The sequence below is a fragment of the Macaca nemestrina genome, chromosome 17, assembly GCF_043159975.1.
Source record: "Macaca nemestrina isolate mMacNem1 chromosome 17, mMacNem.hap1, whole genome shotgun sequence".
Taxonomy (NCBI): Eukaryota; Metazoa; Chordata; class Mammalia; order Primates; family Cercopithecidae; genus Macaca; species Macaca nemestrina.
The window spans coordinates 73,029,559-73,054,448 of NC_092141.1; the positions used below are offsets into that span (position 1 = coordinate 73,029,559).

The 24,890-nt window shown below is 50.1% G+C and overlaps 3 protein-coding genes across 5 annotated transcripts in view; all 3 read right to left on the reverse strand.

The window, feature by feature from the left end:
* Positions 1-739: 739 nt before the first annotated feature.
* Positions 740-2,262, reverse strand: LOC139359665 (growth hormone variant-like). Of its 2 annotated transcripts, XM_071083431.1 has the most exons (5): positions 2,219-2,262; positions 1,843-2,003; positions 1,514-1,633; positions 1,256-1,420; positions 740-1,000 (listed from the first exon to the last, which is right to left on the reverse strand). In XM_071083431.1, exons 1-5 carry the CDS (start codon positions 2,226-2,228, stop codon positions 803-805), a joined length of 654 nt encoding a protein of 217 aa, XP_070939532.1. In that variant the 5' UTR covers positions 2,229-2,262; the 3' UTR covers positions 740-802. The 2 variants fall into 2 exon arrangements, with proteins under 2 accessions (XP_070939532.1, XP_070939533.1); XM_071083432.1 differs by lacking the exon at positions 1,843-2,003 and having other exon boundaries at positions 746-1,000; positions 1,514-1,629; positions 2,219-2,228.
* Positions 2,263-15,082: 12,820 nt separating this feature from the next.
* LOC139359667 (somatotropin-like) overlaps positions 15,083-24,890 on the reverse strand; it is a 12,445-nt gene continuing 2,637 nt past the window's right edge. Inside the window, exons 2-5 of the mRNA XM_071083436.1 lie at positions 16,122-16,305; positions 15,800-15,911; positions 15,542-15,706; positions 15,083-15,280 (exon numbers count right to left, since the gene is read on the reverse strand). Coding sequence (XP_070939537.1) covers positions 15,083-15,280; positions 15,542-15,706; positions 15,800-15,911; positions 16,122-16,305 — 659 coding nt within the window. The remainder of the gene's footprint in view (positions 15,281-15,541; positions 15,707-15,799; positions 15,912-16,121; positions 16,306-24,890) is intronic.
* LOC139359666 (growth hormone variant) lies at positions 22,224-23,776 on the reverse strand. Of its 2 annotated transcripts, XM_071083433.1 has the most exons (5): positions 23,685-23,776; positions 23,307-23,467; positions 22,978-23,097; positions 22,720-22,884; positions 22,224-22,464 (listed from the first exon to the last, which is right to left on the reverse strand). In XM_071083433.1, the coding sequence occupies exons 1-5, from the start codon at positions 23,692-23,694 to the stop codon at positions 22,267-22,269; spliced, it is 654 nt and encodes a 217-aa protein (XP_070939534.1). In that variant the 5' UTR covers positions 23,695-23,776; the 3' UTR covers positions 22,224-22,266. The 2 variants fall into 2 exon arrangements, with proteins under 2 accessions (XP_070939534.1, XP_070939535.1); XM_071083434.1 differs by lacking the exon at positions 23,307-23,467 and having other exon boundaries at positions 22,252-22,464; positions 22,978-23,093; positions 23,685-23,694.

Here is a 24,890-nt window from a genome sequence, read left to right on the forward strand (position 1 = left end):
TCTGGAGCTAACAATCTACTGGCAGCAGAGATAATAACAAACAAGTAAGTATGTAACAGTAAAATAGAAATTTGGAATTCGAAACATTCCCATGAGGTAAATAGGTAAGATATGGAGGGAGGGAATAAGCCAGAAGGTGACAAGACGAGGCAGCTGGCACAGCTCTAGGCCCAGGAATTCAACAAGCGTCTACTGAGTGGACCCAGCACATGAGAGGACAGTGCTAAGCAGAGAAGTCAAATGTCCACTGGGCTGGGCATGGCCAGGTCGCCCATGCTGTGCCTGACGTCCTCCTGCTGGTATAATTATTTTAAAATGACAGGACAGGGAAGGGCGCCATGGCTCATGCCTGTAATCCCAGCAATTTGGGAGGCCAAGTTGGGCAGATCACCTGAGGTCAGGAGTTGGAGACCAGTTTGGCCAATATGGTGATACCCCGTCACTACCAAAAATACAAAAATTAGCTGAGCCTGGTCGCGCATGCCTGGATCCCAACTATTCGGGAGACTGAGGCAGGAGAATCGCTTGAACCCAGGAGGCAGAGGTTGCAGTGAGCTAAGATCGTGCCAGTGCACTTCAGCCTGGTTCCCAATAGACCCCGTGGGCCCTACAGGTCGTCTTCCCAACCTGCCCCTTGCTCCATATCACCACCCTCCTCCCCATAACATTATAGAAGGACACCTAGTCAGACAAAATGATGCAACTTAATTTTATTAGGACAAGGCTGTTGGACACTGGAGTGGCACCTTCCATGGCCAGGAGTGGCAATTGGGAGGGGTCACAAGGGATGCCACCCAGGCATCTAGAAGCCACAGCTGCCCTCCACAGCGCGGCACCGCACGGTGCACAGGAATGTCTCGACCTTGTTCATGTCCTTCCTGAAGCAGTAGAGCAGCCTGTAGTTCTTGAGCAGTGTGTCATCGTTGTGCGAGTTTGTGTCAAACTTGCTGTAGGTCTGCTTGAAGATCTGCCCAGTCCGGGGGCTGCCGTCTTCCAGCCTCTGCAAAGTGAAGAAAGAGAAGGAGAGGCTGAGCGCTTGGTCACTGTTGCCTCCCTCCCGCTCTCATTCATTCGTTTTCCTCCCTCCCCTTCAGGGTGTAGAGAGAGGCCTGGAGGATTCACGAGAGGAAATGAAGACTAAGGTGAGTTCTCTTAGGTCAGAGCCTGACTGCTAAAAAGAGGGCAGCAGTTTCTCTCCCTCACCCCTCGAAGCCAGTGGGGTTCCAGGATTGGGAACCCCTGGGGTCACCCTCACCCACATCAGCGTTTGGATGCCTTCCTCTAGGTTCTTTAGGTAGAAATAGACGTTGAAGTTCGAGGTGCCATACACCAGGTTGTTGGTAAACACACTCCTGAGTAACTGCACGGGCTCCAGCCACGACTGGATGAGCAGCAGGGAGATGTGGAGCAGCTCTAGGTTCTGCAGAGGAAGGACCAGCGGTTGCTGTGCTGCCCGGGGGCTCTGACCACAGGCCTCCCCCATCCCCGCCTGGGGGAGAAGGCATCCACTCACGGATTTCTGCTGTGTTTCCTCCTTGTTGGAGGGTGTCGGAATAGACTCTGAGAAGCAGAGGGAGGTCTGGGGGTTGCGCAGGAATGAATACTTCTGTTCCTTTGGGATATAGGCTTCTTCCTAGGAGAAGGACCACCCACCAAGGTCTACCCTGCAGACCAGCTCCCGTTGTTACTTTTCTGGGAACCTCACTCAGCGTACGCTCATCTGCCTGCATTTCTGCTTCAGAAAACAACCCTGAGCTCCTTATTCTCTCCCAGGACTTCCCAGCGAGGGAAAGTCACCCCTTCTTGCCACCCCTGATGTGCACCCATTCCCCAAGAGCTTACAAACTTCTGGTACGTGTCAGATGCTAGCTTGTGCAGGTGATGGGCGCAGAGCACAGCGTTGTTAAAAAGCCAGGATAAGGGAATGGTTGGGAAGGCACTGCCCTCTTGAAGCCAAGGTAGGCAGAGCAGGGCAATAGCCAGAATTAGGCATGTCCAGGAGCCTGGGGAGAAACCGGAGGGCAACAGAGGGAATGGAGAGCAAGATGCCAGTGCTCTCCCTGCTCCAGGAGCTGTTTTTTTTTCTCCCTCCCTCCAGGGACCAGGAACATTCTGAGATTGGCCAAATATCTGGGCTGAGATGCCCCCGTCCCATCTACAGGGCTCCGCCTCTCCCCTCAGGACACATCGTGCAGAAATGGATTTTAGGGGCGCTTACCTGCAGCCATTGCAGCTAGGTGAGCTGTCCGCAGGACTCTAAGTGTTTCAGGGAGTCGGGCCTTGGGATCCTGGAGCTGGTCTCTTGTGGGCCCTTTTTATACCCTGGCCCCTTATCTCTTGCTGCTTGACCCCACCTATTTCTCTGTACGTTTACGCATGGGGCCACTGATGTACCTGTGCTAATGGCTAATTTAGAAGCTCCTCCCACACATGCTGGGATCATGCCCCCTGGCTTGTCATCTTTCCCTTCTCACCGTTACCAGCATCGTAAGAGTTGTGCACAGAGTGTCGGCCAGAGATACCACCCAACTTGTCCTCTCTTTAAGGAGCAGGTGGGTGCCCTCTGGCAGCACATCATGGTGGCCAACCTGAACACGGGGAAGGATGTCAGGATAGCCAGTCCTCGAGACCCCTACAGACCCCATCCCACTCTCTATCCTATCCCTTTCCTCCTCCTCACATGTCTCCCCTCCACCCAGCAGAGAGAATGTGTGTGTTGCGAAAAGGCACCAAACACAGCCAATAGATTGTGGGGGTTCTGGGCAGGATTCAGTCCTGAATTCCACTTTTGCTGACTCCTCCTGGGCCCGCCTGAGGCAACTGGATGCAGTGCTAACACTGACCACTAGAGGGAACCAACCCCACACTTTGCTCTCCCCTTTCCCTGAGCCTCGGGCGGGCGGTGGTGGTGGGGGGGAGCTCCCCCAGGTCCCCGGGGATGAAGAACCCAGACTCATGGTATTGCCCCAGCTCCTTGGACCTGCAGCAGAGATGCAAACCAAGAAACAGATATCCCGGGGACAGACACGGACCACAAGCGCTTCCTCCCCTAGACCTGAAACCATCAGAGAATCGAAAAGTTGGAAGAGCTCTGGAAGGTTTGAGTGTCTTTCCCAGCTTTGGAACTCAGAACACATCAGGCCGAAAGATGCCCTCTCCAGCCATGGAAGCCCCTCCTCTTTTTTCTCCCCCTCCTTTCCAGAGCTGTATAGAGCTTATCCAGTTGCCAAGGGCCTGCCTGTGCATTCTCACGTCAGACCTGCCACTTGTCTTGTGAAGGAGGTGTTATTATCATCCCGTTTCGCAGGTCAAGACACTGAGGCTGAGAGAGACTGATTGCATGAGCTACCTCAGCCAGGGCAGCAGATCTCCACAACCTTGCTCTTCCCACATTGTGTTATTCAAAGTCCTTTCTCCGGGCCGGGCACGGTGGCTCATGCCTGTAATCCCAGCACTTTGGGAGGCTGAGGTGGGTGGATCACTTAAGGTCAGGAGTGCAAGACCAGACTGGCCACCATGGCAAAACTCCATCTCTCCTAAGAATACAAAAATTAGCTGGGCGTGGTGGCACAAGCCTGTAAAAGTGGGAGGCTGAGGCAGGAGACTCACTTGAACCCAGGAGGCAGAGGTTGCCGTGAGCCAAGATGGTGCCACTGCACTCCAGCCTGCGTGACAGAGCGAGTCTCCATCTCAAAACAGATTAAAAAAAAAAGTCCTTTCTCCAGAGCAGGTAGTGTGGTGCTACTCAGTTATTTAGTTATTTTAGTTTCTTCATTTTATTTTTATTTTTATTTTTGAGATGGAGTATCATTCTGTTGCCCAGGCTGGAGTGCAGTAGCACAATCTTGCCTCACTGCAACCTCCACCTCCTGGGTTCAAGTGATTCTCCCTCCTCAGCCTCCCTAGTAGCTGGGATTACAGGCACCCGCCACTATGCCAGGCTAAGTTTTGTACTTTTTTAGTAGAGATGAGATTTCAGTATGTTGGCCAGGCTGGTCTCGAACTCTTGAGTTTAGATGATCCACCCTCCCTGGCCTCCCAAAATAGTGAGATGGCGCGAGCCACTGCTCCCAACCCAGTTATTTCAGCTTCTAAATCCCTCTGAGTGCAGGGATTCTGCCCACAACATAAGGGGCCTTTTGCCTCATTTCGTCTTTCCATAAGGGGCAAATTGTTCTTTCTCTATTCCCAGGTGAGAATGGCCCAGTGGCATGGGGTGCCTTGTAGAAACCTCACAGCAGGACAAGGCGAAGGCAGAGAAGCTCAGGACTGAGCCTCCTGTCTCCTGGTGCCCAGGGTTGGGGCTATTTCAATACCATCTGGAGGTCACAAGCATCAGATGCCTCCAGAGGTGAGAGCAGGAAAGAACATCCTCACGGGCACTGAAATCATCCCCCGCTGAGTTTAAGAGCATCTAGCACTTGACGCTGTAGAAACACAAGGAAGGAAACAAGGAAACACTTCTAGAAGTGGTTGGCTGTGGTGTTGGCAACCAGCAATGAAAACCCACAGCCCTGTGGCCCAGGATGTGAATACTGGGGCCCTGCCGTCTCCCGTCTTTCAGAGAAGAAGACAGACCTCCTTTTTCTGCCTTCATTCCTGAAGCATTACCCGACCAGCAGCCCAGACTCATCATCTGCTGGGAGGGCCCTGGGCTGTGGGCTGTTCTCCAGGCAGGGCTGCGGGAGGATCCAAGAGGGGTGTCATCAATGATACCAACTCTGAGAAAGATGGGGACAAGGGAGGGTGGAGACACCACTTTCCCCATGCTCCTTCCAGCACCAGCAAAGAGGAGGAGCCAGGTGGGAATGGAGGAGAGTCCCTGAGCTCCACGTAGCTTCTGCCTCCCCCACCCCCCTTCCTCCAATGTCAACTGGGACGGACAGATAGCACCCCGTGACAGGGCCTTTTAGCTAGTGCTGGGGACTTAGATGTGGGTTTTTGGCCATGGAAGAAGTCTCCAGCCTCCCTTAGGAATGAGGGCAGCAGGGGCCCTAACTGGGGATCACTCCAGAACTCCATAGATGGGCACAGGCCTGGTGAGTTTCCTCAGACAGGTTACTGCCAGGAACACGTGGGACCAGCTAGGGCAGGGAGTGTCTCCTCTCTCCACTTCTGTTGACCTCAGAGTTATGATGACTCAGAGGACTCTAGGGACCCCTGGGGAAACAACTTTACAAAGCGTTACCATGGCAACCATGGACCAGAGGGAAGAACTGAGGCCCACAGGTGTGGGCAGAAGTCGATGATCCTTTTCTCTAGTCTAGATCTTCCCAGGGCCTTAAGCAATGGAGACCATGTCCATCATTCATTGCTAGTAGAAAATCAACTTTGAATTAGACTTGGGATTTTCCTGACAGTCGTGGGGAGTGGCCCACTGTTGGGGCATCACCTGGGGCCAGATCCCTGGCTCCTGCAGGCTGAGAGACTACCCAATAAGAGCCTCCACATGGCCAGGCGGGAGAGACTGGGCTTCGCATCTCTGGCGTCTGCTTCAAAAGGCTCAGGATAGGCTGGGCGTGGTGACTCACGCCTGTAATCCCAACAGTTTGGGAGGCCGACACAGGTGGATCACCTGAGGTAAGGAGTTTGAGACCAGCATCGCCATCATGGTGAAACCCATCTCTACTGAAAATAGAAAAATTAGCTGCTCATGGTGACGTGCGTCTGTAATTCTAGCTATTGGAGAGGCTGCGGCATGAGAATTGCTTGAACCCGAGAGGCAGAGGTTGCCATGAGCCAAGATCATGCCTCTGCACTCCAGCTGGGGCAACAGAGTGAGACTGACTTTGTCTCCAAAAAAAAAAGAAAAAAGAAAAAAAAGGTAGAAAAATCCTAATCTCTGAGGTCACCATTATCTAGCTCCTTACCCACTGAGAAGCACAGATGGGAAGCAGGAGCCCCAGGGCCACCATGGCTCGAGCAGCATTATCATTTAGTCGGAATCCATAAGAACACCCTAGGTTTCATCTGGGACTCCCTGCCCATGGGGAAGATGGGAAAGAAGAGTTGACTCAAAGCAGAGATCTGCTAGTGCTCCGTTAGTAAGGAAAGCTGTTGGGTGGAGGGGACCACATTTGGGTGAGGAGAGGGAGCAGGGTGTGAAGGTAGTGAGGGAGTGTGGTGCACGGAACTCAGCTCTTTGGGAAACCGTTTTTGCAGACAAGCCATGGTTAGAGGAATCCCGATGCTCTGGCAAACAGACCTGGCTGGAAGGGATGGAACACAGGCTTGCTTGTGTCCCAAAGGGAAACCCAGCTCCAGCTTTGGTGTGTACCTGGAATGGGGTGGTCTTTGACCTTGAAGTGCCACAGAAGGCAACCCAGAACCACACCAGAGCCTACTGCTGCACAGCCACTAACCAGCTGGGCTCTGTCAGCAAAGACATTGCTGTCATTGTTCAAGGTAAACTTTGCTGCTCTGCTGCCGGGCGGAGGATGGAAATCCCTCAGGGGTTTGGGATTCTTATCCAAGGATGAAAATAAGAAAGATTCTACTAGGTTGGGAAGAATGAGACTCAGAAGTGGGCCTGGTAGGCTGGGGTGGGTGATCCTCGTACTTTGTGACCTTCCTAACTCTGTCTTCTGTGCTTGGACAGGATTGGATGAAGGAATCAGCTCTGCCCTCTTTGTCGTTATTACCGTTGCCCTTGGAGTGGGTGTCATCACCATAGCACTGTATTTGAGCTATCGGCCCTGCAAAGTGGACGGGAGGAAATTGCTCTCTAGACAGAAAGAGGAGGACAAAGAGGAGAAAAGCCAGTTTACTGTTGAGGAAGAGAAAAGTACAACTCATATAATTGACAGCTATTTGATTGAATGAGACTTCTGCTACTGTGGTTTCCCAGGGAGGGAAGAAGGGATAGAGGAGAAAGGAAGAAACAGAATGGCAGGCTGCATTTCCCTTTGTATTCTTCTGTCTGTAAAACAGTGTTTCAGGCCCCCATGTCCCAGGTCCTGTGTGTCCAGTATGTCCACAAGCTCACCTTTCCCTCTATCTCTCTCCCCTCCTTTTTTTTCTCTTTTTGAGATGGAGTCTCACTGTTGTCACCTAGGCTGGAGTGCAATGATGCAGTCTCGGCTCACTGAAACTTCAGCCTCCCAGGTTCAGGTGATTCTCCTGCCTCAGCCTCCCCAGTAGCTGGGATTACAGGTGCACACCACCACGCCTGGCTGCCATTTCTTTATGGTTCCCACTGCCCTTTCTCTTAAACGTCATGCTAAAGACAGGCACATCTTAGAAATGCAACTCATATTTCATGGTTTTCTGATTTCTAACTGGGAACTCAATTTGTAGTCCAGGGACAGGACTTTGAAGGGAGTAAGTATCAAATACGGGGCTAGGAGTCAGAGCTCTGTTCCCATCTCCACTTTCCATTGCTCCCCTGACCTGGGCTTCTGGAGTGCCAGCTCCCAGAGCTGAGCTTGTTGACATCATTAAGGATCAGTGGCAAGCTTCAACTCAGTAACCATCTGTTGTGGGTCTTGGGGGAGTATACAGATGGTAAGAAATTCCACTTTGGGCCGGACAAGCATCCTATCTAGCCCAGTGTCCTGTCTGTGAAGTAGAAGGTAGAGTTCTTCCACGGAATTGGCGTCATAGGTTAAGCACTCCAAACATCTCTGAATTCCTTTTGACAGAGAGATCAACTGTGAGTTGGCATTTGCCAGTTTTATTTTTTTTACCCATATGGGCGTCTAGGTTACAGTTCCAATGTTTACTCTCCCTTTTCATCAACAAGTGGATATTTTCATCTGTCTGAAAACAATTTCCCTGAAACTTCAAGAGGAATCCTCTTGTGCAAATGTTCATATGATTTTATGATTCAGCTTCCTTTCTTGTCCTTGGAAAAGAGTATATTCACCCTCGGAGAAGGCATGAGGAATCATAAAACCAGATCTTTTCTTCCAAATCAGTCAAGAAATGTTCACTGGAAAGTTGCTATGGTAAAAATAAAAGTGATTTTATGATATCCAAATGCATTTCTCTACCCTTCTGTGTCATTGCTGAAAGCTCTTATTATGTCAAACAGTTGCATTTTATAACTTTTTTTTTTAGATGGAGTCTCGCCCCGTTGCCCAGGCTGGAGTGCAGTCGCGCAATTTCGGCTCACTTCAAACTCCACCTCCCAGGTTCAAGGAATTCTCTGCCTCAGCCTCCAGAGTAGCTGGGATTACAGGTGCCCACCATCATGCCCAGCTAATTTTTTGTGTTTTTAGTAGAAACAGCGTTTCACTATCTTGGCCAGGCTGGTCTTGAAGTCCTGACCTCGTGATCCACGCACCTCGGCCTTCTAAAGTGCTGGGATTACAGGTGTGAGCCACCGCTCCCAGCTGCATTTTATAACTTTAAGGACAATTTCTAAGGAAAAAACACCGTGTTGATAGCATAAACAACCAGCCCAGGGCAGGGGGTGCATTAGCTCAGGGCAGCAGCCTATTTTACCTGCTTTCAAAACTAAAATTCAGGCCGGGGAGGTGGCTCACACCTGTAATCCCAGGTCTTTGAGAGGCTGAGGCAGGCGAATCACTTGAGCCCCAGAGTTGGCAAATATCCTGGACAACATGGTGAAACCCCATTTCTACAAAAAATACAAAACTTAGTGTACTATACTGGCACGTGCCTGTAGTCCCAGCTACTTGAATCTGCGGACTCAGAGAGTCTGAGGTGGGAGGATCACTTGAGCGCGGGAGGTGCAGGGTTGCAGCTAGTTGAGATCATGCACTGCACTCCAGCCTGGGTGACAGAGCCAGACCCTGTCTCAAAAACAAAACAAATGAAACAAAAACAAAAACTGAAGTTCAGACTTCCAGATAGAGAGAGGTGCGTAGCCTTCCAAATTGCAGATACTAGCTAGAAAAAATCGTGGCATCAGACACCAGAGAGAAAACATTTTCCCATTCTTCTCAGACCTCCTCTGAGTCTGGTGTTATAGATTAAGTATAAAAATAACCCTTTGGTTTCACCACATACAAAGCAGTGGGGATGCAGCGGTGAACAAAACATTGTCCCTGGCTTCCACAAATTTATTAGGAAAGCTATTTAGACAAACAAGTAGGAGATTACATTTGTGCATGAATTCCTATGACTGGGAAAGCAGATTGTTAAGAGAAAGCATAACTCGGATCAAAGAAGGCTTCCTGGAGGGACATGAATTATCTTGACTTTGCAAAATAGCATCATCCCCCAACATGACCTTTTCAACCTGGATGTTTCCACTAGGTGGAGCTACTGCTCTCTCATCCTGTGAGTCTGATATAAATCATCCACCTTCCCTGAATCGAGCATTTGGGGAAATAAGTTAAGAAGCAGGTTTCAGAGACAGGAGTATAGAGCCGCCCCATCCGGGGATCCACAGCCATTTCGGTGTCAGGATCAGCCGCATCAGGGCTGTAGTTATCCTTTATCTGCAAACCCTGCCTCATGGCCTCAGTGTCTTGAAGCACAGCAAATCTAAAAAGGAAGGGAAAAATGAACCAGGTGTGGTGGTGTGCACCTGTAATCCCAGCTACTGGGGAGGCTGAGGCAGGAGAATCGCTTGAATCTGGGGCGTGGAGGTTGCAGTGAGCCGAGATCGCGCCATTGCACTTCAGCCTGGCCAACCGAGCAACACTCCCGTCTTGAAGAAAATGAAAACAAAAACAAACAAACAAACACAAAACAAAACAAACAAAACCAAAAAGGGAGGGAAGAAGGGGGCCACTTGGACTTTCTAGTTCCAGCAGGGAGAGCCTGGAGACTTAGCCGGCTGCTGCCTTTGCTTGTCACTGCCACAGGGTGTCAGTGTTGACAGATGGTCCCACACAATACCATCAAACCAAGTGGGTCTGCAGATCCGGGTTCCCAGCTGCTGTGGATCTCTGAGGGAGGATGATCTCCTTCTTCGGGGCCTAGTCCAGCTGCGCTTGTCCTCTTGCTTGGGTTTCCAGGGTTCCAGTTCTTAGAGCTCAGTAGTTTGGAAGAGCTGTCCCGCAACGGTCTTCAGAGTAGGCTGGGTTACTTGGAACCCTTGTAGACTTGGAAACTCTGTTTGCTTTCCTTCCCGAAGGATCCACACCACCAGGGGTCAGGCAGCCCCTTCTCACTGATTCTTTCTTTCTTTCTTTCTTTTTTTTTTGGAGATGGAGTCTCGCTCTGAACTCCCAGGCTGGAGTTCAGTGGCGTGATCTCGGCTCACTGCAACTTCTGCCTCCTGGCTTCAAGCAATTTTCTTGTCTCACCTCTGGAGTAGCTGGGATTACAGGTGTGTGCCACCATGTCCCGCTAATTTTTGTGTTATTAGTAGAGACAGGGTGTCATTATGTTGGCCAGGCTGATCTCAAACTCCTGACCTCAGGTGATCTGCCCACCTCTCAAAGTGCTGGGATTTCAGGCTGAGCCACCATGCCCGGCTTCATTGATTCTTAAAGCAGGAAGGGTCTCACATCTCTCTTCCAGTATAATAGAGCTTCTGAGGGTAGCTGCCTTCATTGTCTATAGGAGGAGGCCCCACCCCCTAAATGGTTTTGATCATATTCTTTCTGAACATTAAAGCAAGTGGCTCACGCTTAAATTGCAGCTACCTTGATTATCTCCAGAGGAAGAGTGGCCTTTAATACTCCAAACGTTTGTCGTCTTTATTATTATTTTTGAGACAGAATATTGCTCAGCCACCCAGCTGCAGTGCAGTGGCATGATCGGCTCAGTGCAACTCTGCCTCCCGGGCTGGAGCGATTCTCATGCCTCAGTAGCTGGGAATACAGGTGTGCACCACCACACCTGGCTAATTTTTGCATTTTTAGTAAAGATGGGGTGACACCATGTTGGCCAGGCTGGTCTTGAACTTCTGACCTCCTCCCACCTTGGCTTCCCAAAGTGCTGAGATTACAGGCATGAACCACCGTGCCTGGCCGTTTATCCTCTCAAGGATGGTCAGGGTGGCATTTTGGTGTCTTTCTCTCTAGTCCTGAGAAAGCATAAGTTATATCTTTAGTGGGACTTCTTACCATAGGATTAATAATAGTATTTACCTTAGAAGATTATAATTAGAAAGAAATGACATAATACTTGTAATAAATTAGCATGGTGTTCACATTTGTTGGTTTTAATTATTACACTGATAATTCTGGTGGGAATTAAGCACATCATTATAATCACATAAACTCAAAGCAAGAATCAGAAATCCATGGTGACCTTGAGGGCCATCAAAAGTCATAGACACCGTGCACAGCTTTCCGATTTTTCTAGTCTTTTTCTTGCTCCTTCCCCTACTCTCCCCCGAGTTTGGTCCTCTATGATTTAGGACTACTAGTAGGGTGACCAGTCCTATTAGCTGAGTTTGCATTGAGCTGAGGGATTCTTGGAAGGAACGTGGGACTTTCAGTGTTGACATTGAGAAAGTCTCCTGAAAATGAGGACAAGTTGGTAACCCTAATCCCAGCGGTGCTCATCACATGCCTCAGCACTCCAGGGCCTTCTGAATTAAAGAAGCAGCCAGGCAAAGTGTCAGCTTGTCTTGGCCTAGAAGCCCAGACCTGATAATTCAGAAGAAAAGGGAAGGGGTCAGTTCTGCTCTCAACTGTGTATAAAGGGACAAAACTCACCATGTGTATTTCAACAACGCTCATGGAAGAAATTCAGAAGTGGTCATTTTAGGTTAGGGTAAATTCAAAAAAATGACAGAGTCAGGAAAACATTATCCCAGGGGTCAAGGATGACTCGAGCTCTGCCTACTGAACTCCTCCTTGTGCCAGTCTCACTAGTCTTATCTTTAGGAAGAGTTTTCATTATAAAATACCATTAAGGGTCAGGCGCGGTGGCTCATGCCTATAATCCTAGCACTTTGGGAGGCCAAGGCGGGTGGATCCCCTGAGGCCAGGAGTTTGAGACCAGCCTGACCAACATGGCGAAATCCTGTCTTTACAAAAAACACAAAAATTAACTGTGTGTGGTGGTGCACGCTTATAATCCCAGCTACTCAGGAGGCTGAGGCATGAGAGCCATTTGAACCCGGGAGGTGGAGGTTGCAGTGGGCTGAGATCACACCACCGCACTCCAGCCTCTGTTTCAAAAACAAAAACCAAAATGGACTTTTAACATATTTAGTTGTGAGAATATATAAGCATTTTACCATTTTACGTGTACATCTTAACCATTGTACGTGTACAGTTCTGTCACATGAAGTACATTCACATTGTCATGCAACCATCACCACCATCCATCTTCAGAACCCTTTTCATCTTGCACAGTCTAAACCCTTTGCTCATTGAATAGCTCCCTATTCCCTCCCTCCCCACAGCCTCTGGCAGCCACCATCCTACTTTTTGTCTCTATGAATTTGACTGCTCTGAGTACCTCATATGACTGGTATCAGACAGTATTTGTCTTTTTGTGACTGGTTCCTGAAAAACACTTTTGAGATGACTGGTTGGAATTCAGAGCAGGTGGCACCACAACTGGCCCAGGTGTCTCATCTCCTTATTCTCCTTTTTCCCTGTTAAACCAATACACCTGTGGACACGAGGCTCTCATCTCTGCGGTCCCTAACACAGTGGTTCTCAACTTTGTTTACACATTAGAATCACCTGGGAAAGTTTTCAAACTACTCTTGCCTAGACCAGATTCCAGGCTAATTATATCAGAATCTCAGGGACTGAGGGCTTACATATGCATCGTTTAGAAAACACCCTAGGCATCTCAAATTTGCAGCGGAAATTGCTGTCCACACCAAGTTGATGAGCTGAAAAGTAGAATAACTGTGGGTAAATCAAAAGAGTTTAAAGTAGATGGTCTTTAAGGTCTTTTTATATTCGAAAATGTGCAAAGTCATGTAGTATCTTTCTAATTCTCAACCAGCAGTGGTTGAGTGCATTCTCCTATACCGGAAGGGAGCTGGGTGGACACTCTCTGGAGTGTGGCTCCCCCTGCAGTTCAGTTTTATGTTACGACCACCCCACTTTAGAACCCTCTTAGTCACCCAGGTAGGCGCTGGACATTGTCATTCCCCTATCACGTGCATTCAACAAATACTTACAAAGATGGGTCACCTTTCCTTTTAAAACACGCAAGCCAAGAGATAATTAAAATTGTGCTCATTCTATCGACTTCTAAAGACCGTGAGATTTCTAAATAATTTTAAGGCCGAATGAAGGACGCTGCAGGAATATTGATTCCAGCTTTGTGCAAGAAATAGTTTTCTGCAATGAGAGTGGTTTAATAGAATGAGGAGCGCTGTGAAAAAGTGATTCCCTTGGTCCTAGTGCTACACACTCGTAATTGGAATACTGACTATAATGGATGCCGGAGGATAAGATTCCCAAAGTAGAAGAAACTAGACTGACTTATGAGGCCCTTCTAACTTCAAAATGCCATAATTTTAAAGCCAGATAGTAAAAGAACTACGTAAGATGTAGGAATGACTTCTGAACTGAGAAATGCAGCAGCTCCAGAGTTCTTATTATTTCAGCTTTCGGCCACTCCCCAAGGACTGAGTTATTAACTGTAAAATAGCCAAAAATGAACACAAATGGGTCTCATTATCAAGAAAATTCACTATAGTACATAAGAATCAGAACTTCTAAAGAAGATTAATTAGGGGGTTGATTTTTTGCATTGCAGAATAATTCCTGACTTCATGAAATCATTTTTGGATACTAGAGTTCCTGTGAGCATCTTAGTATCGATTTATAGGTCACCAGTCACTTAGCCAAAGTGCTTGGCAGAGTAAACTCTTAACTCTAAAGAACTAACCACCGCTCTTTAGTGCTTCTCAACACTAAACATCTGAAATGTTCATTATTTCCTAATTGTCAAGGAAAACAATATAATTTCACAACAGATATTTAGACACTCCATCAGAAAACACAAAACATCCAAAAATTCAATGCAGAAATAACTACAATTTCTTGAGTACTATAATATATCAAAAATGTCACTGTGTTTAATCCTCTCATAATCCTAGTAAAGCAATATATTATTATCTCAGCTTGGTCAAGTAATTTATTCAGGAGCACTAAATTATGTAAAAACCAAATTTTTCTGATTCTTTCCCTTACACCAAGTTCCCCAATCAGCATCTCTTAGAATAAACTTGCTCACAAACAGCTTGGAGACCATGTGTGTTTGGGTTAATTTTTGCTCTTAATATATGTTCAATATGTGTTGCCAGTGTTTAAATGTTAGATTTCACGTAAAGGTCTGAATATCCTAGCTGTCTCAAAGAATCAGAAGGTCTGGAAGCCCTGTCCCTGCAGTCCTGATGGTGACAGGCTGGGTGGGTCCTACCTCAGCAGGGGCTTGAGTGCTGCAGATTGTGCTGGTTCTCACCCCTCTGTGTTGCATCCACCAAAGGAAAGCGAGTGTCATCTGGGATTTATCCTATTCCATCCAGCCCTCATTGCTTACATTGATATCTTCCTGGCACCTGTTGTCACTGCATTTGCAACCCCAAATAAAATCTCTCTTCCACTTCCCTCACCCTAATTCTGATTCCAAATGCTCTCGTTCTGTATGTCTGAAACTCATTTTTGCATTGTTCTCATTTCCCAAGAGTAGTTGGGCTTAAGGAATATTGATCTTAAAGTTGTTCTGCACACAAGTAATTCTATTATATTGTTTCCTCACCTGTTGGGAAGCTTTTGCCTCGGCACTTAATAGCCCATCTTGTTTTCATTTCTTCTCATTCCTGGGGGGCCAGGTTTGGTGTTGATGGTAATGGTGGGACAGGAAGAAATGCCTTCAAGTCATCTCTGGGATGACCATTGAGCTATGACCAGTGAGCTGGGACCACTGACCTGATGGAATGGCCTTAGTGAGTAACAGACTGCAGTGATGTGTCAGCTTTCTTATGGCACAGGAACAACCAAATCTCTTATATTTCAGTGGCCTGGTTCCCAATAGACCCTGCAGGCCCTACAGGTTGTCTTCCCAAGCTGCCCCTTGCTTCACACCACCACCTTCCACCCCGCAATATTATAGAAGGACACCTAGTCAGACAAAATGATACAACTTAATTTTATTAGGACAAGGTTGGTGGGCACTGGGGTGGCACCTTCCGGGGCCAGGACAGGCACTGGGGAGGGGTCACAGGATGCCACGCGGGCACCTAGAAGCCACAGCTGCCCTCCACAGTGCGGCACTGCACCATGCGCAGGAATGTCTCGACCATATCCATGTCCTTCCTGAAGCAGTGGAGCAGCTCGTAGTTCTTGAGCAGTGAGTCATCGTTCTGTGAGTCTGTGTCAAACGTGCTGTAGGTCTGCTTGAAGATCTGCCCAGTCCGGGGGCTGCCATCTTGCAGCCTCTGCAAAGTGAAGGAAGAGAAGGAGAGGCTGAGCGCTTGGTCACTGTTCCCTCCCTCCCTCTCTCATTCATTCATTTTCCTCCCTCCCCTTCAGGGTGTAGAGAAAGACCTGGAGGATTGATTCACCAGGGGAAATGAAGACTAAGGTGAGTTCTCTTGGGTCAGGGCCTGACTGCTAAAAAGAGGGCAGCAGTGTTTCTCTCCCCCAGCCCTCGAAGCCAGTGAGGTTGCAAGATTGGGGAACCCTGGCGCCACCCTCACCCGCATCAACGTTTGGATGCCTTCCTCTAGGTTCTTTAGGAGGTCATAGGCATCGCTCTCCGAGGTGCCATACACCAGGTTGTTGGCAAACACACTCCCGAGTAACTGCACGGGCTCCAGCCACGACTGGATGAGAAGCAGGGAGATGCGGAGCAGCTCTAGGTTCTGCAGGGGAAGGACACACAGTGGCTGTGCTGCCCGGGGGCTCTGACCACAGGCCTCCCCTATCCCCACCTTGGGGAGAAGGTATCCACTCACGGATTTCTGCTGCGTTTCCTCCCTGTTGGAGGGTGTGGGAATAGACTCTGAGAAGCAGAAGGAGGCCTGGGGGTTCCCCATGAGCGAATGCTTCTTTTCCTTTGGGATGTAGGTTTTTTCCTAGGAGAAGGACCCCCCCACCAAGAGGGACTGCTGGTCTCTATGCTGGAGACCAGCTCCCATTGTTACTTCTCTGAGAACCTTGCTCAGTGTATGCTCATCTGCCGGCATTTTCGCTTCAGAAAACAACCCTGAGCTCCTTAGTCTCCTCCCATGACTTTCCAGGCGGGGGAAAGTCACCCCTTCTTGCCACCCCTGACATGCACCCATTCCCCAAGAGCTTACAAACTCCTGGTAGGTGTCAAAGGCCAGTTGGTGCAGGCGATGGGCTTGCATCATAATGTTGTCAAAAAGCCTGGATAAGGGTACGCTTGGGACCCTACCAGCCTCTTGAAGCCAAGGCAGGCAGAGGAGGGCAAAAACCAGGAGCAGGGATGTCCGGGAGCCTGGGGAGAAACCGGAGGGCAACGGAGGGAGCCAGAGAGCAAGAGGCCAATGCTCTCCCCGCCCCAGGAGCTGTTTGTTTTTCTCTCTCCATCCCTCCAGGGACCAGGAACATTCTGATATTGGTTAAATATCTGGGCTTAGATGGCGATACTCACATTCAGAAGCCCCAAACCTGAGGGTTAGTGCCCCCGTCCCATCTACAGGGCGCCACCTGTCCCCTCGGGACACATCGTGTCGAAAGGGATTTTAGGGGCACTTACCTGCAGCCATTGCAGCTAGGCGAGCTGTCCACAGGACTCTGAGTGGTTCGGGCAGTCGGGCTTTGAGATCCTGGAGGTGGTCTCCTGTGGGCTCTTTTTATACCCTGGCCCCTTATCTCTGGCTGCTTGACCCCACCTATTTCTCTGTACGTTTACTCATGGGACCCCTGATGCGGCTGTGCTAATGGCTAATTTAGAAACTCCTCCCACACATGCTGGGATCATGCCCCCTGGCTTGTCATGTTTCCCTTCCCACCGTCACCAACACTGTGAGGGTTGTGCACAGAGGGTCAGCCAGAGATACTACCCAACCTGTCCTCTCTTTAAGGGTCAGGTGGGTGCCCTCTGGCAGCACGCCATGGTGGCCAACCTGAACGCGGGGAAGGATGTCATGATAGCCAGTCCTTAAGACCTCTACCGACCCCATCCCACTCTCTATCCTATCCCTTTCCTCCTCCTCGCATGTTTCCCCTCCACCAAGCAGAGAGAATGTGTGTTTTGGGAAAAGGCGCCAAGCACAGGCAATAGATTGCAGGGGTTCTGGGCAGGATTCAGTCCTGAATTCCACTTTTGCTGACTCCTCCTGGGCCAGCCCGAGGCAGCTGGATGCAGTGCTAATACTGACCACTAGAGGGTACCAACCACACACTTTGCTCTCCTCTTTCCCTGAGCCTTGGGGCGGGGGCGGGGGCTCCCCCAGGTCCCTGGGAGGACGAATCTAGACTTGAGGTATTGCCCCAGGTCCTTGGACCTGCAGCAGGGATACAAACCAAGAAACAGAAATCCTGGGGACAGACACGGACCACAAGCGCTTCGTCCTATGCCCTGAAACCATCAGAGAATCTAAAAGTTGTAAGAGCTCTTGAAGGTTTGAGTCTCTTCCCCAGCTTTGGAACTCAGAACACATCAGGCCGAAAGATACCCTGGATAAAAAAAAAAAAAAGTCCTTTCTCCAGAGCAGGTAGTGTGGTGCTACTCAGTTATTTAGTTATTTTAGTTTCTTTATTTTATTTTATTTCTTTTTTGTGATGGAGTCTCATTCTGTCACCCAGGCTGGAGTGCAGTGGCATGATCTTGCCTCACTGCAACCTCCACCCCTGGGTTGAAATGATTCTCCCTCCTCAGCCTCCCTAGTAGCTGGGATTACAGGCTCCCACCACTATGCCGGGCTGTTTTGTACTTTTTTAATAGAGAGGGGGTTTCAGTATGTTGGCCAGGCTGGTCTCGAACTCTTGATTTTAGGTGATCCACCCTCCCTGGCCTCCCAAAATACTGAGATCACTGGCATGAGCCACCGCTCCCAACCCAGTAATTTCAGCTTCTAAATCCCTCTGAGTGCAGGGATCCTGCCCCCAACACAAGGGGCTCTTTGCCTCATTTTGTCTTTCCATAAGGGGCAGCTTGTTCTTTCTCTATTCCCAGGTGAGAATGGCCCAGTGGCATGGGGTGCCTTGTAGAAACCTCACAGCAGGACAAGGTGAAGGAAGAGAAGGCCAGGACTGAGCCTCCTGTCTCCTGGTGCCCAGAGTTGGGGCTATTTCAATACCATCTGGAGGTCACAAGCATCAGATGCCCCCAGAGGTGAGAGCAGGAAAGAACATCCTCACGGGCACTGAAATCATCCCCCGCTGAGTTTAAGAGCATCTAGCACTTGACGCTATAGAAACAGAAGCAAGGAAGCAAGGAAACGCTTCTAGAAGTGGTTGGCTGTGGTGTTGGCAACCAACATTGAAAACCCACAGCCCTGTAGCCCAGGATGTGAATGCTGGGGCCCTGCCATCTCCCCCCTTTCGGAGCAGAAGACAGACCTCCTTTTTCTGCCGTCATTCCCGAAGCATTACCCGACCAGCAGCCCAGACTCATCATCTGCTGGGAGGGCCCTGGGCTGTGGGCTGTTCTCCAGGCAGGGCTGCAGGAGGGTCCAAGAGGGGTGTCATCAATGATACCAGTTCTGAGAAAGCTGGGGCCCAGGGAGGGTGGAGACACCTCTTTCTCCATTCTCCTTCCAGCACCAGCAAAGAGGAGGAGCCAGGTGGGAATGGAGGAGGGTCCCTGAGCTCCACTTAGCTTCTGCCTCCCCCACCATCCTTCCTCCAATGTCAACTGGGACAGACAGCACCCCATGACAGGGTCTTTTAGCCAGTGTTGGGGACTTAGATGTGGATTTTCGGCCATGGAAGAAGTCTCCAGCCGCCCTTAGGAATGAGCCCTAGCAGGGGCCCTAACTGGGGATCACTGCACAACTCCGCAGATAGGCACAGGGCTGGTGAGGCTCCCCAGACAGGTTACTGCCAGAAACACGTGGGAGCAGCCAGGGTACGGGAGTGTCTCCTGTCACCTCTCCACTTCTGTTGACTCCAGAGTTATGGTGACTCAGAGGACTCCAGGGACCCCTAGGGAAACAACTTTACAAAGGGTTACCATGGCAACCATGGACCAGAGGGAAGAACTGAGGCCCACAGGTGTGGGCAGAAGTCGGTGATCCTTTTCTGTAGTCTAGATCTTCCCAGGGCCTTGAGCAATGGAGACCACGTCCATCATTCATTGCTAGTAAAAAATCAACTTTGAATTAGACTTGAGATTTTCCTGACAGTCCCGGGAAGTGGCCCACTGTTGGGGCATCACTTGGGGCCAGATCCCTGGCTCCTGCAGGCTGAGAGACTACCCAACAAGAGCCTCCGCATGGCCAGTGGGGAGAGGCTGGGCTTCGCATCTCTGGTTTCAGCCTCAAAAGGCTCAGGATAGGCCAGACACTGTGGCTCACACCTGTAATCCCTCCACTTTGAGAGGCCGAGGTGGGTGGATCATGAGGTCAGGAGTTCAAGACCATCCTGGCCAAGATGGTGATATCCCGACTCTACTAAACAAACAAAAATTAGCCGGGCATGGTGGCAGGCGCCTGCAATCCCAGCTACTCAGGAGGCTGAGGCAGGGAATTGCTTGAACCCGCAACATGGAGGGTGCAGTGAGCTGAGATCACGCCACTGCACTCCAGCCTTGGTGACAGAGTGAGACTCTGTATCAAAAACAAAACAAAACAAGACAAAAACTCAGGATAATCTCACAATCATCTTGGTTCCTTTAAAGAACCTCCCTTTATAATTTAGGATTAATGAATTTCTCTGTGTGTTTGGAAGCCCTTCCTATGTCCAACCTTGACTAACTTTAGGGTTCTGTGTGCCTGCTGTGGAAAGTCGCAGATCTGCTGTTGATCCTAAAGTGGTGTCTTTCAGGCTTTGAGATCTCCTGTTAGGTTCAAGACTGTGGGGTTGAGGACAATCACATTTTTCGAAGCCATACTCACCGGGTCTTAGGGATCGCCTCCGAGGAACTGGTGGGCGCTCCTTCCACTCCCACTTTGGTGATTTGCGGCGCACACTTCCCACCTGCAGCTCTGTTCTTTCTTCCTTGAGATCAGAGGCTGTTTATCGTACTGGGACATACTCTACCTCCTTTTGACTTCTAATGTCCTTTTTCTGAGTTTGGTACCGAGTCAATTACTCAGCTCATTGGATTAAGGTCTTCAGGGAATATTATGTGGGGATTCCCAAGGGCTCTCCTAGGGGAGGTGAGGAAGATGATCAATACTTCTGCGTGTCCACCATGTGCTTGGGACTCTACTGAGCCATAGGGATGTGAGTGAGGATACTGAGGCTCAAAGAGATCAGGTGGCTTGCCTGGAGCTCTCCCACTATCCAAGGCCTATCCAAGGCCCCCAGGCTTTCCTTCCATGCCAAGATCTTTAGAAACCTCATCTAGTAAAGATGGTGGCACTACTAGGCATGGACAGAGCTTGCCTCAGTGCAAAGCTAGCAGGACAGGGGTCAAGTCCCTGCACAGAGGATGTTCCATGAAGATGGGGGGAATTGAACATGAGGAATTCAGCAGCAGAATGAGGTGTCTATAGGCATTAAGGAAAGTGGTAGAAAACAACCACCCAGTGTAGCTCGGTTTAGTGAACCGAGGCACATCATGCTGCATATTTGTATTGCACGTTTCAGTGTACATCGTGTTTCACTTCCTGTATCTCGTTGGACCCTTAAGCTTGCCACATGATATGGCCGGGGGGTTCAGGCACGGAGAAAGGGCCTTGGAAGGCTTGGGTAGGAGAGGGGCAGGCACTGTTGTGTGTTGATGGGGTATTGTTTGCACTGGTTGATGATCTCTGAACAACCAAGAAGTACATAACGATCTACCTAACCGGACGTGCTAAGTAATTTCACTTTGGGGATGATTCTCCAGGGAGACAATCCATTGATAGAGAAGTGAAAAACATCGAGATGTGTCTAGTAGTTGTAGGAAGTCTGGGGTGCTTTCCTGATGGGGTGTCCTCAGCTGGAAATAGCCTCTCCTTCCTTTGACCTGTCCTGTGGCTATTTGCAGACATTTTATTCCTCTTACCAGACTGTAAGCTCTTTGAGGCTGGATTTCTTTTCTTTTCTTTTCTTTTTGTTTTTTGAGATGGAGTCTTGCTCTGTTGCCCAGGCTGGGGTGCAGTGGCACGATCTCAGCTCACTGCAAGCTCTACCCACCCCAGGTTCACGCCATTCTCCTGCCTCAGCCTCCTGAGTAGGTGGGACTATAGGCTGTCCGCCAGCACACCCGGTTAATATGTTGTATTTTTAGAGATGGGTTTTCACCGTGTTAGCCTGGATGGTCTTGAACTCCTGACCTTGTGATCCACCCGCCTCGGCCTTCTAAAGTACTGGGATTACAGGCGTGAGTCACTGTGCCCGGCCTGAGGCTGAATTTCTGCCTTTCGTCTATTCATTCTTTCACTCATTCTTCTATTCATTCATTCACCGATTCCACAAGTAGTTGTTGTCTATAACATTTGCCAGAGATTGTACCAGGCAGATGGGCATATCTAGATAAACAAAACACATGATCCTTTCTCTTCTGGAGCTAACAATCTACTGGCAGCAGAGATAATAGCAAACAAGTAAGTATGTAACAGTAAAATAGAAATTTGGAATTCGAAACATTCCCATGAGGTAAATAGGTAAGATATGGAGGGAGGGAATAAGCCAGAAGGTGACAAGACGAGGCAGCTGGCACAGCTCTAGGCCCAGGAATTCAACAAGCGTCTACTGAGTGGACCCAGCACATGAGAGGACAGTGCTAAGCAGAGAAGTCAAATGTCCACTGGGCTGGGCATGGCCAGGTCGCCCATGCTGTGCCTGACGTCCTCCTGCTGGTATAATTATTTTAAAATGACAGGACAGGGAAGGGCGCCATGGCTCATGCCTGTAATCCCAGCAATTTGGGAGGCCAAGTTGGGCAGATCACCTGAGGTCAGGAGTTGGAGACCAGTTTGGCCAATATGGTGAAACCCCGTCCCTACCAAAAATACAAAAATTAGCTGAGCCTGGTCGCGCATGCCTGGATCCCAACTATTCGGGAGACTGAGGCAGGAGAATCGCTTGAACCCAGGAGGCAGAGGTTGCAGTGAGCTAAGATCGTGCCAGTGCACTTCAGCCTGGTTCCCAATAGACCCCGTGGGCCCTACAGGTCGTCTTCCCAACCTGCCCCTTGCTCCATATCACCACCCTCCTCCCCATAACATTATAGAAGGACACCTAGTCAGACAAAATGATGCAACTTAATTTTATTAGGACAAGGCTGTTGGACACTGGAGTGGCACCTTCCATGGCCAGGAGTGGCAATTGGGAGGGGTCACAAGGGATGCCACCCAGGCATCTAGAAGCCACAGCTGCCCTCCACAGCGCGGCACCGCACGGTGCGCAGGAATGTCTCGACCTTGTTCATGTCCTTCCTGAAGCAGTAGAGCAGCCTGTAGTTCTTGAGCAGTGTGTCATCGTTGTGTGAGTTTGTGTCAAACTTGCTGTAGGTCTGCTTGAAGATCTGCCCAGTCCGGGGGCTGCCGTCTTCCAGCCTCTGCAAAGTGAAGAAAGAGAAGGAGAGGCTGAGCGCTTGGTCACTGTTGCCTCCCTCCCGCTCTCATTCATTCGTTTTCCTCCCTCCCCTTCAGGGTGTAGAGAGAGGCCTGGAGGATTCACGAGAGGAAATGAAGACTAAGGTGAGTTCTCTTAGGTCAGAGCCTGACTGCTAAAAAGAGGGCAGCAGTTTCTCTCCCTCACCCCTCGAAGCCAGTGGGGTTCCAGGATTGGGAACCCCTGGGGTCACCCTCACCTCCGTCAGCGTTTGGATGCCTTCCTCTAGTTTCTTTAGGTAGAGATAGATGTCGAAGTTCGAGTTGGCATGCACCAGGTGGTTGGCAAACACACTCCTGAGTAACTGCACGGGCTCCAGCCACGACTGGATGAGCAGCAGGGAGATGTGGAGCAGCTCTAGGTTCTGCAGAGGAAGGACCAGCGGTTGCTGTGCTGCCCGGGGGCTCTGACCACAGGCCTCCCCCATCCCCGCCTGGGGGAGAAGGCATCCACTCACGGATTTCTGCTGTGTTTCCTCCTTGTTGGAGGGTGTCGGAATAGACTCTGAGAAGCAGAGGGAGGTCTGGGGGTTGCGCAGGAATGAATACTTCTGTTCCTTTGGGATATAGGCTTCTTCCTAGGAGAAGGACCACCCACCAAGGTCTACCCTGCAGACCAGCTCCCGTTGTTACTTTTCTGGGAACCTCACTCAGCGTACGCTCATCTGCCTGCATTTCTGCTTCAGAAAACAACCCTGAGCTCCTTATTCTCTCCCAGGACTTCCCAGCGAGGGAAAGTCACCCCTTCTTGCCACCCCTGATGTGCACCCATTCCCCAAGAGCTTACAAACTTCGGGTACGTGTCAAATGCCAGCTTGTGCAGGTGATGGGCGCGGAACACAGCGGTGTTAAAAAGCCAGGATAAGGGAATGGTTGGGAAGGCACTGCCCTCTTGAAGCCAAGGTAGGCAGAGCAGGGCAATAGCCAGAATTAGGCATGTCCAGGAGCCTGGGGAGAAACCGGAGGGCAACAGAGGGAATGGAGAGCAAGATGCCAGTGCTCTCCCTGCTCCAGGAGCTGTTTTTTTTTTTCTCCCTCCCTCCAGGGACCAGGAACATTCTGAGATTGGCCAAATATCTGGGCTGAGATGCCCCCGTCCCATCTACAGGGCTCCGCCTCTCCCCTCAGGACACATCGTGCAGAAATGGATTTTAGGGGCGCTTACCTGCAGCCATTGCAGCTAGGTGAGCTGTCCGCAGGACTCTAAGTGTTTCAGGGAGTCGGGCCTTGGGATCCTGGAGCTGGTCTCTTGTGGGCCCTTTTTATACCCTGGCCCCTTATCTCTTGCTGCTTGACCCCGCCTATTTCTCTGTACGTTTACGCATGGGGCCACTGATGTACCTGTGCTAATGGCTAATTTAGAAGCTCCTCCCACACATGCTGGGATCATGCCCCCTGGCTTGTCATCTTTCCCTTCTCACCGTTACCAGCATCGTAAGAGTTGTGCACAGAGTGTCGGCCAGAGATACCACCCAACTTGTCCTCTCTTTAAGGAGCAGGTGGGTGCCCTCTGGCAGCACATCATGGTGGCCAACCTGAACACGGGGAAGGATGTCAGGATAGCCAGTCCTCGAGACCCCTACAGACCCCATCCCACTCTCTATCCTATCCCTTTCCTCCTCCTCACATGTCTCCCCTCCACCCAGCAGAGAGAATGTGTGTGTTGCGAAAAGGCACCAAACACAGCCAATAGATTGTGGGGGTTCTGGGCAGGATTCAGTCCTGAATTCCACTTTTGCTGACTCCTCCTGGGCCCGCCTGAGGCAACTGGATGCAGTGCTAACACTGACCACTAGAGGGAACCAACCCCACACTTTGCTCTCCCCTTTCCCTGAGCCTCGGGCGGGCGGTGGTGGTGGGGGGGAGCTCCCCCAGGTCCCTGGGGATGAAGAACCCAGACTCATGGTATTGCCCCAGCTCCTTGGACCTGCAGCAGAGATGCAAACCAAGAAACAGATATCCCGGGGACAGACACGGACCACAAGCGCTTCCTCCCCTAGACCTGAAACCATCAGAGAATCGAAAAGTTGGAAGAGCTCTGGAAGGTTTGAGTGTCTTTCCCAGCTTTGGAACTCAGAACACATCAGGCCGAAAGATGCCCTCTCCAGCCATGGAAGCCCCTCCTCTTTTTTCTCCCCCTCCTTTCCAGAGCTGTATAGAGCTTATCCAGTTGCCAAGGGCCTGCCTGTGCATTCTCACGTCAGACCTGCCACTTGTCTTGTGAAGGAGGTGTTATTATCATCCCGTTTCACAGGTCAAGACACTGAGGCTGAGAGAGACTGATTGCATGAGCTACCTCAGCCAGGGCAGCAGATCTCCACAACCTTGCTCTTCCCACATTGTGTTATTCAAAGTCCTTTCTCCCGGCCGA

Bases quoted from the DNA above. Each gene is read 5' to 3' on its own strand.
- LOC139359665 (XM_071083431.1), bottom strand. The intron at 1,634-1,842 runs GTAAGCTCTTGG...TCCTTCTCCTAG, and splicing joins CTGACACGTACCAGAAGTTT to GAAGAAGCCTATATCCCAAA. The intron at 1,001-1,255 runs GTGAGGGTGACC...TTCACTTTGCAG, and splicing joins GCATCCAAACGCTGATGTGG to AGGCTGGAAGACGGCAGCCC.
- LOC139359666 (XM_071083433.1), bottom strand. The intron at 23,098-23,306 runs GTAAGCTCTTGG...TCCTTCTCCTAG, and splicing joins TTGACACGTACCCGAAGTTT to GAAGAAGCCTATATCCCAAA. The intron at 22,465-22,719 runs GTGAGGGTGACC...TTCACTTTGCAG, and splicing joins GCATCCAAACGCTGACGGAG to AGGCTGGAAGACGGCAGCCC.